The 21,731-nt window shown below is 32.6% G+C and overlaps 1 protein-coding gene across 2 annotated transcripts in view; it reads right to left on the reverse strand.

The window, feature by feature from the left end:
* Positions 1-21,731, reverse strand: part of kkv (hyaluronan synthase-like protein kkv) — a 117,749-nt gene that overhangs the window by 25,898 nt on the left and 70,120 nt on the right. For both annotated transcript variants that reach the window (XM_014426839.2, XM_014426838.2), the window contains exon 2: positions 9,348-9,467. In XM_014426839.2, the coding sequence (XP_014282325.1) occupies positions 9,348-9,457 (110 nt within the window). In that variant the 5' untranslated portion in view covers positions 9,458-9,467. The remainder of the gene's footprint in view (positions 1-9,347; positions 9,468-21,731) is intronic.

Below are 21,731 nucleotides of genomic sequence, written 5' to 3' on the forward strand. Positions count from 1 at the left end.
TTGTAATCTAAAAAGAATTGTAGTGGAATACTTGGCGAGTACCTTCTCCTTAAATGGTCCACTATTAAAATAGTCTAACTCATGTTAGCTTCATCAATGATGGTGCTGTTTTCCAATTTTTTTTTATTACGACAAATTGATGATATTATAATTTATAGATTAAGTATTAGTAGAATCAATATTTTTATTCTAAGGTTTAAGGTATGTTCTGCTCTAACCCCTTAAACATTTAAACATTTCGTGTATGAGTGAGTAATAGCGCATGTAAACGAAGGGACAAGTGTGGGTATTACTAATATGATGATTTTCCTAATATAAATAAGTAAAATTTGTTTAAAATAATAGAAAAAAGACTTGCATTCAGTCTCTTAAATTCTCTTGATAAAATAATTAAGTTCTACTTTTATTATTAATTTAATTTGTGTAATATTTTTTTCTCCTTTTAATCCCTAGACTCCACACGCAGCTGTGAAGCACAGTGAAATTTTATGCAATTTCGCCGTCTCCTTGGTTAGTTGAGCCTTCATTTGGTCTTGAGGTTCACTTATTCTATATAATGTTTTTAAAACTATATAGAAAGTTCTATAAAACTTTATCATTTGGAACGAAAATTTTTCCCCATTTCTGAATTGTAAACAGTCTTAACATAAACATGCACATACTCCAGCGTGCCTGATTGTGGTACGGGTCTCCTGGGTTTGGTACATCATCATCATCTGTGGCGCTACAACTCTTGCAGAGTCAAGGCCTCCTGCAACTTCGCCCGCCAGTCCTCTCTATTGGTTGCAGCTGCTCTCCAATTACGGATTCCCAAGATAGACCTGGCATCCGCTGCCACGCATTCTGCAATGTATTTCTGCTTGAATGTCATTATCCGCGTTTACTTGCGATCCAAGATAGCTGAACTCCTTTATCCTTTCAAAAGAAAATCCTCTAGTTATAAAATGTGATGGTTCGTTCACATCTAGCTGTGGGCCAGAGTGCATGTATTTGTTTTTTGTTTGTTTCTTCGTTAACCTCTAAACCCACTCTAGCCGCTGCAATCTAGAGACTGATCGTCGGGCGTTATTTGAATCTGTGGGTTTTCTTCCAACAATATCTAAGTCATCGGTGAAAGCCAAAATCATAGAAGATCTGTTGAAGATAGTTCCCCCAACTTGTATTCCAGATTTCCGTACCGCACATTCGAGAGCCAAATTAAAGAGAAGGCTTGCGAGGCAATCACCCTGTCCGAGTCCTTTGTAGGTTTCGAAGCTGTCAGTCAGATCACTCTGAACACGCAATGTGCATTGCACCTTCTTTATTGGAGCCCTAATCAGACTATCAGCTTCAGTGGTATTCCCATTTCTAGAAGCTCCTGGTACAGCTCGTTTCTTTTTATGCTATCATAGGCCACTCGAACGTCTATGAACAGATGGTGTGTGTGGATATTATACTCTCTGCACCTCTCCAGAATGCTTCTGATGGAGAATATCTGATCTATGGTTGACTCTCCTGTCATTAAGCCTGTCTGGTACTTTCCTATATTCTGCTCGGCAAAAGGAGTCAGTTTTTTTTAAATTATCCGAGGGAACACCTTATAAGCACATGGTAAGAGGGATATATCGCGATAATTATGACAATCCAGCACATCCCCTTTCTTGTAAATCGGGCATATAACCGCTTCATTGACAAGGGATTTCTCCCACACATCCGTTATTATATTATAGAGGAATTTTACTAATTCTTCTCCTCTATACTTAAATAGTTCTGCAAGAAGTCCATCTGGTCCCGGTGCTTTATTATTTTTCCAATCTCTTACTACTTCATAAACGTCGTCCATATCAGATGGCTCCAATTCCCCTAGGGCCACCTCTAATTCTCCTCTTCCTTCTTCTGCCCCGTCATTTAGGAGGGCATCGAAGTAATGCCGCTACTGTTCTAGAACCTGTATTCTATTTATGATGAGATTACCGTCTTTGTCTCTACAGGCATTTATTGTAGGTTTAAATATTTGTCTGCTACTATTAATTTCTTGGAAGAATTTTCTTTCCTCATTACTGTTCCGGAGGTCTTCCATTTGTTGGAGGCGTGTTCGCTGCCATGCCCTTTTTTTCCTCTGGTGGAATTGCTTCTCTTCCCTTCTTCAGGATCTGTATTCTTGCACTGATCTTCGTGTATGCCTTCGCTGTAACATTGTTCTATAAGCAACAATTGTTCTGGCTAGTCACTCTTTAGCATTCTGCATCAAACCAGGACATTTTCTTAGTTGGCCTTTGGTATCTAGCATACCAACTGCCAATTCCTCCATGGTTTCCTCACATGTTTGTCACTGTTGATCCATATTATCAGCCTGATACAGATCTTTAATTTTGGTATTCATGCTGTAAGTAAAGATTTGCTTAACCTTCGGATCCTTCAACTTTTCAGTGTTGATCTTTGGTGATCGTGCACCACTTTGATTTCTGATGTTTGAAAGCCTGGCCCTGAACCTGGCGATTGTGAGATAGTGATCAGAATCAATGTTTGCGCCTCTGAAAGCTCTCACATCCACCAAAATAGTGATGTGACGGCTACTTATTAACACATTGTCTATTTGGTTACACGTATATCCATCATTGGAGTGCCATGCTAGGTGAAGTATTTTATGAGGAAACATCGTGCTGCCGACCACAAGTCCTTTAGAAGCAGCAAACATTATCATCCTCATCCCATTATCATTTGTGTGGTCATGGATGCTGTGTAGACCAGTTGTGGGTATGTATTCTTTCTCCATTCCTACCTGCGCATTATAGTCTCCCAGGATAATCTTAACATCAGCTCTGGGGCAAGAATCAATCCGTTGCTCCTGACTATTATAAAAGGCATCTTTCTCATCATCTCCTGATGGTTCAGTCGGAGCATGGACACTAACCATACTGTTATTGTGAAATTTACCTTTTATTCGGAGGTAACAGATCCTTGGGCTAATTGGTTCAAAGCCTATTGACTATAACTAATTGACTTATCTTCTTGTTTAGAACGAATCCAGTTCCAAAGGTGTGTTTCTTGTCATCGCAGTTGTAGAAGATGGTATGAATTTTCTTGTTGGAGGCTCCTTGACCTGTCCATCTTATTTCTTGGATTGCAGCCAAGTAAACATCATAGCGGTCCAATTGTGTTAGAAGCTTCTGTAGAGCTCCCGGTCTATAAAGGGATAAAACATTCCATTGTCCTATTGTAAGTTCTATTAGGCGGATATTGAGTCGTTTCCAAATAATCCGTCTGGCTATCCTTGTTGCTGGTTTTTTAATATTAGGTTTTAAGAAAACATTTGGTACACCAGCACTAAATTTGCCTTGAATTCATTTCCCTCTTGTTTTATATTCCTTAAGCAAATATATGTCAAAAATACTTGACCAACTAGAGTTGGTTTTGGTTCTCATTTCTTCTAAGCATGGTTAAGTTAGGATTCGTTCATCCTTCTTCAAAAAATTCTAACACTTATTACCTTCGGCTTGGACTTTGTGTTTAACGTTTGTCCTGTCCTTATAGTAAGAGCATTCAATGAATCTTGCTGATCTAACAGGCTGGTTCTCTGTACAACCGAACTTTACTAACTTGTCGGCTTATTCATTGCCATATACCATCATAATGACCTGGTATTCATTGCAGGCCTAATCCTTCCTCTTTTCCCCATAATAGTTTCCATGCTCCTACACTTTTCTCCAGTGGATGATTCTTCATTCTCTGGTGTAGATAATGTCTGTATAGCAGCTTGGGAATCGCTGAAGATTATGGTGTGTTCAATCGTGGCTTCCATTAAAGTAAATGGTCAGTATTTCCCCATCATAATTGTTACATCCAGCTGTGTACAGTTGTAAATAATTTTTTTCTAAAATGATTTTCGAACTCCATTACTACTAAGTTATCAGTAAGGAGGAAATGAGGGTAAATTCGAAACCGCGAGCCCACCGAAGAGTGGAACTCATTGACCATTACATCGCGGTCGAGTTGGCCATTGAGGATTAGCCAAGTCACTCCATACTCACCGCCTCGTTGAAAATTTCGTTTCTCGGCCTGTTCTTGATTTAAGATATTTAGGTTATTTTGGTTTATGCGGTGACGCCAACCAATAATGTGACGTACCAAGTAATATTGAACAATGGCATTCAGTTGCACAAAAATACTTCTTTATCATCATTAATAACACGTAAGTCATAATTTACACTCAATAGATGATTGTAAATCATGGCTTAGCTTGTTAGCTATATTGTACGCCATTGTTACCTCGCCACATCAATTTCATTCCATCGATGAATCCATGTGTACGATATACAGGTGTCCAGAGGATGTTGATAAACTTTAAATTGTTGATGTGGAATCACTCATAAGAGTTAACCAATAGAGTTTGTTTGCCAATAGATACACACGTACATTTTAAACATCTGGGTTTGAAACACTTTTATGTTTTGTCAGTCTTAGGGAATTATGGTATCATTTGGATGGAGTAACTAGCTTTAGCAAAAATGAATGTACATTATATAAAGAGTATATATAAAGATTATATAATTGTTTAATATTTTAACTTTCTGAATGGGAAATAATGAATAATTTATATTTCGTTATAAAACTTATCAGTTCTTAAAAACTTAACATAAAAAAAGTTGTCATTCTCTCTTTTTTTTTAAATGAATAAATCGTTATTATTATTATTATTTTTTATCTATGTGGCATAATTGAATTGAAAAAAAATTGGTTTAAAATAAATTTAACTTCAGAATGTTTTAAAGTGGATAGTATTAGTTACAGTAGTTTTAATGGATGTGTAAAAGTTGATTTTTCCTATGACAAGTCTTCAGATATGTTTTAATTTTTAAACGCGCCTGGCTAGAAACGTTTGCAAGTATAGTCATCCTGTCTCCCTGAAGAAGTCATTTGGAACGATAGAGAAAATATTAGAAAGAACATAATGTACCCCGTGGAGAAAAATTGAAGACAATGTATGTGAAAACTTAAGAGAAGAAGCTTAAAAACTAATATAGTATATAAATAATATAACAATTTAGTCACTTCCAAGAATATTAAATTTGTTTGGAATAAATTTTTATTTCATTTTTACCTTTTCATATGGTTTGATTGTGTTGGCATTGGGAACTTTTCATCTATTTGTATGGCAGATCAATCATGTGGTTGTCAAATAAATGAAACCTAGTGTAACTAACACTGTCTTCTTTATGAAATTTTGAAGCAAGATCAATATATTTTTAGAATTAATCAATCATTTTATTTAATCTCAATCTGCTGCATAATACAGTTTATGTTTATTATTTTACTAAGCTATTAGCCAGTAATAAACAGGCGTTCGTATGCTTTAACTTTTCTTCCTCCATTACTTCCTGATATCTGCTGTTTGCTTGCATAATGTAAACATTCAATTTCCTTTAGGTTAATCTGATTCGGCTCCAAAACATGTCTTTGTTGGTTAATATTGTATTCAAGAGATAGTACCAATTTGAATAAAGCGTAAAAAGGTCATAGATAGCTTTTGTGTGAGGCATGGAGGGGTATTGAGGGTGTGAAAAAGCGACAGGCGTTCTTTGAGAGCATATTGGTGCTGGCTATGACGGTGAGCGTATAGAGGCTAAACAAAGGTACTGAGCTGCGATACTTGCGCAACACCCCTTTTACGCTGGTTGGGCAAACAGCCTGCATAACCCCGATACAGCAACCGCCCTCTATAATTGCCCAGGTTAAAACACTTTAACCTTTCTGACTGATCCAACACGCTAAGCCGGTAGCCATTGTTCGCGTTATGGCGAAATATTTCTTTCTGATAATGCAATAAAGGATTTATTGATCGTAAAGTATAATACTTCATAGTATTTTTTACAACGTAGTTTTTATTACACTAAAAAATTGATGAATATAACACTACTACAGAAAGGGAGATGGTCTTTTTTTATTTCTTGGCAGTCAAAAGGATCATTAATATTAACACTATTTGATGGCCAAATTAAATTATATATATCCCTAAAACACTTCATATATTGTAATATTTATATTTTAAAGAACAGTTGTAAATTTTTATAAATAAGTAAAATAAACTTTGTTTTAATGGAAACTTTTTCTCGTCATAATTGTAATCAGATGGATCGTTATTAACTAAATGTTATCTCTTCAACACTTGAAAGGCCACAGTTCGTACTTCGTATACTAAGTGTTGAACATACCATTAAGTTGTGAACTTAGGAGTCAGAATTTTACCCCGCTCTATAAGTTACCATACAAACCTTTTATATTTTCCTTTGCTATTAGGTTAGTGACCTTTAGGGAGGGATATCGTTATTTATTACTGAACTTGTAAACAAAGTGAAAGGTTACAAATATGTTAGTGATGTAACAAAGTTATAAGTTCAGAACTACTTCAGCATTCTGATTATTTCTTCTTGGACTAGTTGGCAGCCTTCATACTTCAAATCTTTTATTTTTTATTAATTTTGTTTCAATGGAATATTTCTCAGTTCGACATCCGGTTACTGGTGGATCAAATGGAGCCCCATCAGTAAGACGCTCATCCGAGCACTGGGCTGCACCACAGTCTAAATATTGAAATTTATATTCCAATAACTTAAATAGACCTTCCCAGTTAAATTATATACTAAAAACTAATTAAAATAGACTGCTGATTATAGGCAACATTGGCATGCGCAAACCCGGGGCAAATATAAAATAAATTATATGTATATTCTTTTATGAACGAATTTTCTTTATCGTTTTGTTTCTGTATTAAAAAAAAGAAATTTATTTTCACTTTTTATTAAAGTAAACGTAATTGTTTTTTGAAGAGGGGTTTTAGAAATTATAGAAGTTATTGCAATTATAGAGGTGTACAAAGATGCCAAAGGTTTAGGGATCACTAGTCTAACACAAACGGCATTAAGTATAAAACAACAGCATTTAATTCTGTGATAAAAAATTAGCACCATAACTAGCTGGTAAACAAAATTGGTGATTTCAACATTGTAGAATGGAACCAACTATTTGAAGTCTGTTAAAATCTTTTATTAAAAATGTGTCAGCAAAAAACCTAGTTGTGAAATAACACAACAAACCAAATTATCGTTAACGTCTTCTCCAATGAAAGTAGAAACTGCGCAGTTTGTCAAATATCCCTTGTAACCTTGGAAGAACCACTTTGGAACGAGGACGATTTGCACCTGCCCCATCGATGGATATTAATATCTCTAAATTTTGAAATTATTACGAAACACTTTAAATATATCAAAGTTAACAGATATTGGATGTATCATTACGAAAGTATTCTTAGCTGTGTATCCAGAAATATACTATTTTACCAGCAACGCTTGCTACAAGAAATCTAACTCAGTGAAAGCTGAGCTACCAGGTTTCTGGCGATTCCCAGGATTCTTAGCTTTCAACCTATTTAAGATTATTAAAAATTATAATATCCTTTTTTATGTTTAAAAATAGGGTAGTGGGCGCCAAAAGTAATATAGTTGTTGGAACAAAAGTTACAATATCCGGTCTGCTAGCTTAAACTGGTTTGGAAATTCATTTTTTTAAAATTCTATATTATTTACAACCCCTTGAGGGACTTAATGTTGAATAAAAAGGCCGAAGTTGAGTTTCAAAAACCTGTAGGTTACAATTGTAGTAATTTCGGGGCGTGTGCGAATGTTTAGATACTCAGCCACAATTAAAAATGTAAAACTTTATATTGAAACCATAATAATTAAAAAAAAATTAATGACCTCCTATGTTACTTTTATTTTATATTTAATTGTTTCAATTATCTTTTTGATAATATCAATCCTTATTTCGTTAAGTAATTAAAATCTGTATTAGATATAATTAAAATCCTTATCATGTATATAATTGAAATTCTTAACAGATTTTATACATAGTCAATCAAAAAAAAAAAAAGACCCACACTATTTTAATTGTTTTTTATAACCATTTATTAATTTATTACATGGTTCTCTAAAAACAGCTAAGTATTTTTGATAAATTTTAAAATCATATTCAAAAAATGAAGTGTTACGTTTGTTAAACTTTCCATTTCCAAAAAACCTATGAATTTTTTAAAAATATTTTCCAAAATTTAATCTATTTTAACAGTAGTTCTAAATAATCCCGACTTTTATAGATAATCCACCCTAACGACGTGGTCTGCATCGGTGAACAATCGTTTCCGAAAATGGACAGTTTCAAATATCTCAGCTCCCCACAATAATCTCAATAAATAATCTAATGGCTTAGCTGGACCAACGTATAACGTTATGCGAACAGAGCCTTCTTCCCTCTGCCAAGAATACTGAAATCCTGAAATTTTTTTAAAAATTTGAAGGGAATCCAATGCTTTGATGATATGTCTCTGATATATGGCTGCGAGAGCTGGCTACTTACAGGTTCATGGATTTCACATGGATCAAGCATCTTACCTGTGATTGTAACAACTTACTTTCCAGGAATTTTGTCTTAGGATAAACGGATTATAGAATAAATAAAAATTATATCGATATTTTAAAAACGACACCTTTCTTTAAATTGAATTTTCAATGTTTAATCTAACTCAAAGTATTTTTAGACAATTTATGGCTGTATTAAAACTGTTAATAAAATTATCTATTTCCAAAAATATTTTTCACTCCTTCTGAACTTTACAAGTGGACCTTAATTGGAATAATTGATTTGTTATGTATTTTCAACTGAATATTATCACTGCGAAGGAGTATAATCCTCAATAGGTTTCAAGTTTAGAAACATGCATATTAATAAATAAAAATGACCGATGGGTCTTATTTGAAAATCGGCCTCATTATAATTAATAATAATTTTAAGGTAAAATTATTATACTTGTGATATATAGTTTCAATACGGGATTGTCATGTTTAAGATTTTCCTTGATAACGGCCAATAAATCAGAAATATTTGAGACGTGAAGTAAATAAATAAAATGTTGAGGATTATCCCGATTTTTATATTTAATAATAATAAAGGTTGCATGTATTTCTTTTAATGTTTTCATATTTATAAATAGCACAAATCCTTGGAATTCATGCCTCTCGGATCTAAAAACGGTTTATTCTGAATTAGTTTGAGAGGGAAAAAATTGGTAATAAACTTCCACCAAGAAAACTTGTTTTTCTATTCACATGATGATTGCAATGTGTATATGAATTAAGTATTGATAAATGCTAATGTTTATTTTTCAAGGTGTTAAATTATTAAGAAGTAACTTCTTTTTTTTTATGAATAATTCGTATATAAAATACAATTCTCAAGTACTATTTTAATCACAAATAACGGTTTTTATCGTTAAATTATACCATATATAAAATAATATTCTAAACATGTTGCTTTACCTTCCGCCATAAATGTCGTGGGTAAGTGGGGTTCCTTCGTCATCGGAGCCATCGTCCGACAAGTCAGGAGGTCCATTATGTGTGACGAAGTGTGGCCTTAGTGTGGCCATCTTCCTCCCTCTGTGGAAAAATAAAGCCCATTTTAATATATTGTGAATTTAAATTAAGGGACATTATTTATAAAAAATTCTAGAACATAATAAAAATAGATACCATTTACACAGATCATAGGAAGTAGAAGATAAGAGTGGGTTACATTTTAATACATTGGCATTTTTCATTTTGTCTTTATAGAAGCAAAGAAGAAATTTATATGAATTGAAGTTAAAATGTTCAAATTATATTCTTCTTTCAGTAATTCAGGTTTATGGAATTTAATGAAGTAATGCAGCTTTAAAAAGTAAAATTCAAATTTTTATCCTGATAGCCTGTTATATATTTCAGTATATGATATGTAAATCCTATAATATGTTATTTCAAAATATTACTCTTTTTTAGGTAGTCACTTAATCACCATCTTAATTCTTTTTTTGTTTATTGTTAATAACTATTTTAAATAATATATATGGGGTAATTCTAATCAGTAGAGACTGGATTTTTGTGCAAAAGATGCAATTCTTTTGTTTCCTAACTTCAATATTGAGTCACACCTCGACAGAAATTCTATTCATGGAAAAGATATTCTAATAACACTTTTATTATTATTATTTATTTATTGCTATTTACAACTGTGCATTATAATACATTTAGTAAATTTGTTCTCAGTTATAATGGAGTGGTACAGGCGTGTAGAGAAACTACCCATTGGTAGCACTCAAATGACTTTTTACATTAGCAGGTCTCGTGGCCATCTTCTTTCAGGCACCTCGGAAGATTGTCAGGGATAGAAGATGAAGCAAGATTAGAAACTAGTGGGTTTGGGTGGTTAGGGAGTTTATAATGGAAGGAATGAAATCTGGTTCGGCCTAGATCGGATACATCTAGATAGGCCTTATTGCAGTCATGTATGATCAGTCTTTTGTAATGAATTGGAAGTTTACACTATTTGTCCAGTAAGTGCTGTAACAGTCGAAATTGACGTGCTGTTTCCTGTCTTTTCAGTCTTGTGTGAGGATTCCAGGTTCGTGTCCAGATGTTGTCCAAGATAGCGGATCTGTTCCTAATTACACTAATTTCATATTGCACGCTTTGGAATTTCTCTCCAGTTTTGTTTTGCATATTTGAATTGCACATTTCGGTACTAAATTGCGTTTTATCCTTTTTGGGCTAAATTCTACGATTTTGATATTAGTTGAGTAACATTTAATGTTTGAATCAAAGTTCTGATATACATAATAGGCACTATGTCAATACTTATTTATTTTTGCACATTTTGGTTTTTACTATACGGTATTTGATTTTTTACTGCCCATCAACCCGGTCTATACTTGTCCTTTCTAACTCGATGATTATTTATAAAAATAAAGTAATATTTATTCATCAAAATATTTTTATATCTTCTAACTAATTGTTAATAATTTACGGAAAATCTAAATTGGAGATTTTTAATTAGATTTGCTGATACCAGTAATGATCATAAATTCTTTCTTGCCTAGAAAATAAATCTACAAACCACAAAACCGTGAGTTATCAAATTAAGTGAAACATATTTTTTTCTTGAAATATTATTAGACGATTTGACGATTGTTTGTTACTATGACCAAAATTAAATCTATAAAATACTACAAATACATTTAAAATTATTTTTCCTATTTATAAATGGCTATATTAACATATACATGTACTATTATAAGATAAAAATGCAAGATTACATTTCAATTTGAAATATGTTGATTATAGACCATTAATGGAAAGCTGTAATGACAGCTTCCGCAGCCAGCTAATTCTGAACACGTACTGGACCGCATTTTAAACAGCTCATCAGAATAAGCAGGCTAGAAAGCTCGAAATATGACCCACTGACTGACTTAGTCATATTCATATCATGTTTCATTTTTAATATACTTATGAAACGCTCATGTTTTTTTATAGAGAAAATAAATGTTAAGCTTTCCACATATCTGTTATAACCACATCTAAAAGTAACTTAGTTTTTCGGTTTTGTAGTAATTAAAATATTTATATACATGTTTTAAAATAAATCTATATAAAAATACCATTTTGTAATGACTAGTTTATATTTAAGATCATGAATGTAAATATACGCGGTAATGTTTGGGTAATTTCGTATAAAACTAATATGGTTAAAAGACGAAAACAAATAAATGAAAGCAGCGATTCAAGTTTTAAGGAATTTCACTGGTTCTGTGAGGACGTGTTTTACGTATCCTATAAGAAACAAGTTTCAGAAAATGATGGACACACTGACCTAATTAGTAACAGCGTAAAGGTCTTCTATACAACGTAAATACAGTAAATGCTCAAGATAACTGTAATAATCATGATTACCTTGCTCCATTCCAGGAAATAATCGCCTACAATCATACCAATGAAGGACATAAATAAAACCATCATACACACTTATCAGTTTATAATCAATTTGTAATATTTTTTTTTTTACTTTCTGTATTTCGCTCTCTTGTTACTACTAAAGATCAATAACTAAGTTGGAATGCTAACATATCTAGACACCCAAAACTAAAATTATTTGAATTATCAAATTAGGGTTTGGTTCCCATTATTAAATGGGATGAAATTACTATTATTGAAAAAATAAAATCATATGTAAGGGATCGAAAGGGCCTTGATTTTTCACCACTGCGATGATCACCCTCTCAGACTGTGTTTCTAAACAAGTCATAGAAATTATATCATATTATATTTATACGTGTTCAGAATTATATGATACATGAAATATGGCTTTTTTTTTAAATGGTGACAACAGACACTCCAAAGACAGTATACCCTAGGTCAGGGTTCCTTCTTTCCCAAAAAAAGATTCCCAGGTTCCCAACTTTTTTTTTAGCGACGGAATCCTTTAGGAAAAGTAGAAAATGGCGGAACACTTTTGGCAGAAGTGGGTAAATAGCATAACCCTTTTGGTGGAGATAGAAAATGGCAGAACCCTTTTGATATAAGTAGACAATGGTGAAATCCCTACATTATCATTTGAAAAAAATAAAGTGATTCGTCTTTTCAGAAAAAGCTAAGAAAGGTTAGGGTACTTACACAACCACACCTGTTCAAAATTTTAGATGGTAATGTTCAGCACTGTGTTGTGTTGACATGAAATGACCCATTCCAAAATCATTTCGCGGTACCTTGTGTCCTGGTTGGGACACCTGGATTCCGGAACCTCGGTTGGGAACCATTGACCTAGAAGAATGCCTAGAGCCACCAGGAGCGGATTTAGCGATCGCGTTGAGCCCCAGATAATAAATAACGTCTTAAAATATTTTATCCCTTCGATGTTATAAAGGTCCAAACAGGTTTAAGTAAACCTTTGTAAAATAATCATACTAATTTGAAAACAGACTTTTTTCACGGATGAGTCCCGACGAAATGCCTAAAAGAGTGAATCTATGGATATCTTCATGGAAGAGGGAATCTATTGTCCAAGAAGAGTAGGACGGCCCAAGCTCCGGTGGATGGATGGCGTGGTACAAGACGCACGAAACCTGCCTGGAGTCCGAAATTGGAAGGCAGCAGCCCAAAACCGAGCCAAATGGCGGAGGCTCATAGAGGAGGCGAGGACCCATCGCAGAGATGTAGCGCCCACTGATAGATAGATAGACTTGCTATCTCTAAGGCAACGAGCCAACGGTTTAAACTGTTATCTTTCATCTTTTTGAAAAGATAGGTAAAACTGAAATTAAAGTAGAATTTGAATATCTACACTTACTATACACAGCCATCTACAATGTACACAATAAAACGATCAATAAAATACGACTATAAAAATCTGTGATTATCCCCACCAATATTATTACACTTTCTTTTTACTTTTTCTATATTATATTTTTATTTACCCTGTTATTATGTTGCTGATTACTTTCAATTTTATCACTTATCATCTTAATAGTCATTTTTTTTACAACTGGATATTTTATATTTTTGTAATCACTTTCATTACTTATCATTCTTTAGTGTAACATTTACGACTGATATTATTAATTTAACAGTTCATTATTAATTACTAGGTCATTTGTTATATCTCATTGGTTAATTAATAGGTTTATTTAGTAATATATATTATTTTTCATCGTAATAGCAATGTGTAATGAGCTTGTCATAATTAAAACTAGAAATTTATCAATCAATAGGCTTTCTTTTGTATTTCTATCATATTGGAAATTATAAATGCTCATTTAACTTAATTTATTTTTGTTTCCTATAAATTCATTCTAATTAGTTTTAATTTTCCTAAGCGCTTAATTACAATTAGTAGGTATTTAGAAGTTATAATTATATATGAAATCAGAGGATAGGAGAACTGAAGAGATCTCTTTCTCACCGAAGGAACAACTATGAGGATCATTCTCACAGCGATATACTGTTGCAATGGGAACCATTCTCTAGGGACAGTCTACATTTTTACTCAATATTCGACAAATTGCACCATACCTTCCAATATCTAGGTCATCAACATCGTGGCTAATGTTTAGCCCATTATTAAAAACCAGCATAATGGTTATTTTAGCTATTATTACCGTACAATAGTAATTTTAATGTTGGGTTTATTATTTCCAATAGGTTACCATCTTACGTCAACCACGAATCGATTCTACAACACTTTTGGCTTTGCGTCGTGTAAAACCACCTCAAGAAGTCGAATCTTTTTATTTAAACCACTCTTGTTTAACTTATACATTCACAACTGACCTTCAAGTCTGAAAACATATGAGGGGATATAAGACTGGGTGTGGTAACCTCAGAGACACCCACGCTAATGGCTTTGTATTTTATAAAATTGTATTGGTTGTGTTTATTTTTTTAGTGTCTACTTGTACAGTGGACTGGGAAAAATAAAAAACTGGACAAATGTCCACTCTGGCCATCATCTTAAGAAACTTCTTGGATCCGTCATAGGCTGAAGTTCATAAAGTTATTCTCTTAGCTTAATTTATTAAGTGATGTAGTGAAAAAGCAATAGGAACATGTTTAATTAGTGGGACACTGTTTAGGATTGGAAGTTAGAAAGTAGATCGCTTTTAAGGTCAATCTATTTAAGTAAAGTGAAATTAAAAATCAACTTTTCCCTGTTCAATTATTTCCGCATTTTAAAATAGTATCTAATTTTTCGATGTGGTAAATCGATGATAAAAAAGATGAACAACTGATCAAACTCTGAAGTAATTTCATTAAGAATTAGAATCAGATATCCAAATATTACTAAATGAGTAATCTAAAACTAAAATGACTTAGCAATTTGTGGGTTGATGTGTCATCTTAACTATTTATAAATAGAGAAAGGACCCAGATTCCCAGACAATATAACTCAGGGCCTTTTGGACTGCTTTCGTTTGGTCTTATTGTCAGTTGCTTCTTTACAAATTCTGATTCTCCGCTTTCAGCGAAGAAGAAAAGAAAGATATATTCTCCTGAATATCGTGGTCACTTCTCCAGTCATAAAAAAGTAGGACAGTTTGAGCATCATACCAGTGGCGTAGCGTAGTGGTCGCGAGGGGGTGCGGCCCTTGGGTGGCGAAATTTCACTTTTTTGTTTTTTAATTTCAATAATTATTAAATAATAATAATATTTTATAAAAGTTTGAACCATTTCATACCTTGAATTTATTATTTGTAATCTGTACTGAAAAATGTGATTGTTCTTGCCAAAAAAATCTTTAGAATTATTGTATATTTACGTCTTTTAAACTGAAATACCCAGGTAAGGCAGTACCAAAATTTTGCTCCGCCCAGGATGGCTGACCCACGCAACGCCACTGATCATATAATTTATGGAATGTCAGATTATAAAGTATATTTAAGCCTCTACTTTTACCACTGTATATGTCTTATTCCTGTTTTATTCACAGTATATGATTCATAAGACATTTTATTACAACATATTTGGTTCACTCAATTTTCAGGAGCGTTGCTACTAAATTTTCGGACTATATCAGGATTTTCTAATTTTACCAACTATATTAAGATATGTTTTATTTTTTCTATCTTTTTATAATTTGGACTTTAAAATTACCTATCGGAAATATTGGCATCATGTCGAAAATATTTTAGTTTCCTATCTTCAAAGTTATTGGTTTTAAATTTTACTAGCACCTTAGGAAACGTTTCTACGACAATTCGCAGTTCGAAGCAGGTTCTAAAATCCAACATTTCTCAACTTCTAGGGTTATCAAATTATTGAGTGATGGAAGGATTTTCCCTCATGAGAAGTCTGTGAAGTATACACTTAGCATTACATACTTCAAGTCCGAGCCTACTGTCAATGTCATGAAAACTAAATATTTGATAGGAGACCCTTCTACAATCAACTCCAAATGATGATTATCTTCGGCCAGTACAAGTTTGAGAAGGTATCTGAATTTGTATACATGGGCTTAGTGCTCACATTAGATAACGTACCAAATCTGGAGATGAAGAAAAATATCGAATCGAATAGTGCGTACTTGATACTTTAGAATTAGGGTTCTACTAAATCCTATATATCCTATACATCCGACCAGTTTTATTGAATGCCTCAGAGTCCTGGACAAGCACGACATCCATAAAGCGCTATTTTCGCGAAATATCGCTATTTTCGAAAGAAAAATTTTAAGTGGAATATTAGAAGGACGCATGTTGAGAATGATTAGTGTAGACGTGTCTGTAATAGTGTAGTTATGTTGTATTTGTAATAAACCTGGCGTAATAATGTTCTTTATAGGAAATTGCCTCAGACATGTAGATCATATGCCAGGATAGAAGACAGTGAAATACCAAAGGCAGGGTGGAAGAACAAAAGCTAGATGGGTGGTTGGCATTGCTGCTGATGTCTGAAGTATCCTGGAAGTCCTCAATAGGATGATTGTTGCAGAAAATCATGATAATTGGGGAAGGTTGATGCAGGAAGTCAAGACTCAGATGGATATATTAATTTTTATGTTAATTGGGTTTTTAAAAATAGTCATGACAAGATCTTTCGAAATATATTATTCGATGAACCAAAATGCTTGCTAAAATTTAGTATTACCAACCAATTTGATGTAATAATGGAATGAGTACTTTCAGTATTGGTGGTTTAGCTAATACTATTGTATATACTTATAATATATTGAAAATATTATTTGTAATATTTTATTTTGTGTTATTTTCCAGACCCACAACTGATCTTTGGTACAAATTCGGAACCGTTCGTTGAGGAAAGGAAACGGACATAGAGAAAGGTGAAGGCCTGGGCGGTGTCCTTGCCATGCCGAGCTGCCTCCCACAGACCGCCTTCAATCCACCGCACAACTTTTATATAATCAATTATATAAATTATTCCCATAACCAAAAATTGTTGTCGAAGGTTTGGTATATCTACTAAAACCAAGGTTATGTAAGGTACTTATGTATATGTCCCATACAGGCCCCTAGATATTAACTATTCGTGTATAAAGTCGGTATTAGTTATAATGTTAAATTGTATAGTTGGGAAACAAATCAGAAGTTATTTTATTTTGGACAAAGTGTTTATGTCAACTCGAAGTGTTATCAAAGAATAGTCATCATTGTTTATCATTTAGATACTAGATATAATTGACATTGGAGAGGGTTAGTCCATTCTTAGCGAACTAGAAAAAATGAATAAATTAACAAATGTTAACTTCATGATACCAGAAAAAAAAATGTTAATTTTTATGTCCATTCCTTGATTTAAGTAAAAAAAATATTTTAAGCATTTTCTTTGTGTTCGGTTTTCATCTCCCTCTTGGCCGCCAGTTCAAAAATTTGAAATGTTTTATTCAATCCTAAGTAGGTATAAACAATTCTGATCTTAGCGTGAAAATGCTACTTTATCAGCAGCAATATCTTTGTTTGGGGACCGATTAAAAATTTAAAACTTCAGCAAAAAAAGGTTTTAATTGCATTAAACTGCATAATAAATTTCAACTTTCTGTGAGTTTACAAAATAATTGATTATAGTGTTAAAATGCTAATTTGCAATCAGCAATATCACCGTTGCAGGACCAGTTAAAAATTTGAAAATTCACAAAAAAGGTATATTGCACATCAAACTCTAATATAAATATCAACTTTTAGATTCAACTCTAGTTTGGTATTAACAATCGTTAATTAGCTAAAACTAGCATTTTTTGCTATAAATAACAATTTTTCAACTGGTTCTCAAACAGAGCTAAAAATAAGAAAAAAATATTAATTAAAGCTTAATTTTGAAAGAGTTAAATATTCATCTCTTATATTGATTATAAAAGTTAGTAAACTCAGTTGTTTATAAGCACAAAAAAATGGGACTGAGAAATTGTGCCTCCTATAAGAAATTTCTCCGTGAAAATCGAGTTTTGTTTATTCTTAATTTTCAATTTGGTGAAATATTGTGCACAAACAGAAACATATGTAAGTAAAGAGTGGTAGAATGTGCTGAATCCAATACAGTTTATTTCAACGTCTGAGGAAAATCCAGTGTTGAGTTGGATTATAAAATAATTATAAAAAAAAAAAAAAAAATCACTACCATTTGAAAACCGGAAAGACTAGAAATGTTAAACAAATATTTTTGAACTACCCAAAAATCAAGGGCTTGACCTATTAATTATGATTTTTTTTCTGAAGCTGTCAAGCAACCTGTGCTGGTCCAGTTGAAGTGGATCAACTCGGTCAACTGTAAATAAATATAAATTTAGGCAACACTTGAAATATACAACTTCATGTTCTAATTATATTGGTAAAAAAAACTTGCAACAATTATTATTTTTTATGAGATCGTCCTCTCCATAGTAATGTAAAAATAACATATCCCGAACGAATACTTTTTCAAATTATGGAAAGTTATACAGAACCGGAAATGGAATCATAACGTTCAAGGTTCACTGATTTATTTCCCGATCACTATAACAAGCCTAATCACACTAATAATACAAAATCAGTTACGTCAAAGCTCGTTACATTCATTAGAAAACAAATAAATAACACTGAAATGAATACCAATTCAGTATAATATTGTATATTCCTATGTTGTGAATACATCCTGCTTTAAACCTAATAAAATATGACTATAATATTTCATATTTTTTTCGGGTCTTTCAATTAGTGGCAATCTTTGTAAACATGGATGTTCACCATACGTCCAATGGTTATCCTGGTTCTGCTACATCACATTTATTTAACGAGCCATGTAAATATTTTCTTCCTTAGGATCTTGAAAAATCTTATGATTTTCCATCTATTTTATTTTATTAGTATTATCATTTTTTTTTTAGTTATAATATAAAAAGAAATAAAAAAAAAGGGACAAAGTCTCTTCTGATTAAGATAGATGTTCAAAAATTAAATCTACCAAAAGTCATATTAGAACAATTAAATAAAAAATCATCAAATGTATACTTAACATCACAATATATTAAAAACAAAAATATTCTTCTGGTAAAATATAGAACAAAAGAATAAAATAAATTCATGCATTTTGTAAAGAAAAAAAAATCTGTAAAAATAATTATTTTCATATTTTATAGATAAAAATAAAGCTTTTAGTGAACTTATTCAACCTTCACTGACTTGACCCCTGCTCTACCTCTCATTTAAAAGTTTTATTTATTGGTGTACATATTCAGATTTTTTTTTTAAATCCATCTTTATATCTATATATTTTTTTTATGATTTTGGTTTGGATCTGATCAATTATAACTCCACCATTTATTTTCCAAGTCTGTGAAAGATTGCATTATCTGTCAATAAATAGAAAAAAAATACTGATATCAAAATTTTTTTTCCAAACTTTTTTAAGTATAAATTTTTTGTGAATTTGTTCAGCAGGTTATGTATCCAAAAATACATCAAACTAACTATTATCATTAAGTATATTGTGAAGATCATGCTGAAGGTGGGGTATGTACCACAGCCTCTACGCCAAGGGCACACAATATTGGTTTATAAGGGAAAAGGAAACTGAATAATTATTTCCTCCTGGTAGCCAACAACGATATACTCGTTTGTATGATCAATGTGCGGCGAATCATTGAAAAGGTTCTGGATTCTGAATTGAGAAAGCAGATCACCCTATGCAAAAATCAAAGGGGCTTCATCAAAGGTCAGCCGAGAACACATGTAAGCGTCAGAATCATCGACGCAATGATAAAAGATGCTAAAAAGATTGCATGGTGGTTTTTCTCGACGTTGTTCGTACTTTTGAAACGTTGGTCATAGACACAAAGTGAGCTCGCTGAAGGCAAGAGGCGTGTCATCTGATCTTACAAATGTGATCGCGCCTCTCCTAACCACAAATAAAATCAAGATTAATATAGAAACCCACACAACACAGAACATGTCACTCCGCAGTGTCTTGCGGGGGGTTCCTCAGAGCGGGACCTTGCCATCGATCATTTGTTCCACGAGCTCTGTGATTAGGAGTTTTCTAATAAATTTGGATATGACCTAAGAAGTGACCAAGAGAGTGTGGTCCTCACAGGGTTCGCGGACCATGAGGCTGTAACGGCGCGCGACAGGAGTTCCAGAATTATAAATAGTGTCCAGAAGCTGCTCGCGGAGATTGGTTTGGCAATAAATCCAAAGAAAAGTGAGGGTATCAATGGACAAAGGAGAGTTTCAGTCAACACAGCTCCCCTTGAGAATACAGAAGTCATCCAAACTACAAAAGGCGACATCATCAAATATCTGGGATGTACATTCTCGGGAGGATTAAAATAAAGCATTTCACTCTTAAATAATGTTCAGAATTTTATAGGAATTGAAATTTTAACTTTTTATTTTATTATTTGTATTAATTTTGAAATGAAGCAAAATATATTATTGGTATTTTGATAATTTGATTTAATGTTGATTACTATAAATTGGAAGTATTCAAGATATTTTATTACAATTTTTTTTCTGTTTGGAATAATTGTCACATGAGTTAAACAACCATTTAGTTAATATATTCCTTAATATTATATCATGTAACTACCCTTTTTTTATTAGTATAATTTTTCAGAAATGGATTACTCTTTTTCTAATGGCTTCCTACTGGTTTGTGAACCATTTATTTTGATTCGTTTTATATTTATATTTTAATATTACACTGATAAACTTTGATAGCGGTAAAACCTAATAATCTATCCACTACTTGAAAAAAAAAAAAATTCATTTGAAAAAATATATAAGTATCTTATAAACCTGAAGCAGTTGTCTGCAGGCATAGAAATAAAAGGTTGGGCCAGGATTGAGCAACAATATTTATTTTACGTTCAGATCTCGATACAGAACCAAGGAGTGTTGCAATCTGACACTTAAGTAGGTCTTGTTTTAAAATGTTATGTGGTTGGAGAATATATTCAAATTTTATAATAATGTAATCCTACGTATCATTTGGCTAATTATCATATAACACTTTAATATAAAAATTAGTTTTTAATTTAAAATTTTGTTTTGGACCAGAAGGGGTTGTGACTCATTGTAACACAAAAACTTGGATAAAAGGAAATATGTGTAATTATTTTGTTTATATTTAAGTCTATACGTTATTTGTTGTATATAATGAATAAACGAAATTGTTAATCAAATTTGTAGTGAAGATGTTGCCATGAAACATTGTGACTTATGATTGATTTTTGAAAAAAAAACTTATTAAAGAAAAAAGTTTATACTTTCTGCACTTTACTAATTAGCATTGAAACCCGCCTAGACATCTGAATATCTTAATAAAATTAATTTTTCATAATAATATTGTTATTACGTTTTAACTGATCATTTAAATTTTATAATAATGTAGCAGTAATTTAACAATTATTATCCCCGGAAATAAATAACTAACCCGGATCGTAGAAGTTCCTGGTGCGACAAGGTTCTTCAACCTATCTCGCCCGTCTTGCCCCACCCACTCGTCCTTGGTCGCCGCATACGATATTTTCTCTCAAACCGTTGGCCGTTATGTTCGCAGAGCTAAGAGTAGGCGTTGAGTTATCGAGCAGCTATGATGAAACAGCTCTCCTATTATAAGAACAAAAGGAATAGCTTTAGACTACCTCAACTACTCAGGAGATAAGTGTAGACCGGTCGAAAAAACTTTTTCATCGTCTCACTTAATGTACAAGTTTAAAGGTCTTTTAGTACAAAATAATAGCTTTAAAAATACATCGTTTTGCTGTTCCTGTCTCCCTATCTCTAAGGGCCTATGTTCTGATAATCTACGAAACCATTTTCGATGAAACGTTTATTGCATGACAGAGCTAAAAGCAGTGAAAGTTGAAGTCATTTGACAATAAATTTAACAAACTAAAAATAATT

The sequence above is a fragment of the Halyomorpha halys genome, unplaced genomic scaffold (genome assembly GCF_000696795.3).
Source record: "Halyomorpha halys isolate HHAL.00 unplaced genomic scaffold, Hhal_1.1 Scaffold596.1, whole genome shotgun sequence".
In the NCBI taxonomy this organism is placed as follows: Eukaryota; Metazoa; Arthropoda; class Insecta; order Hemiptera; family Pentatomidae; genus Halyomorpha; species Halyomorpha halys.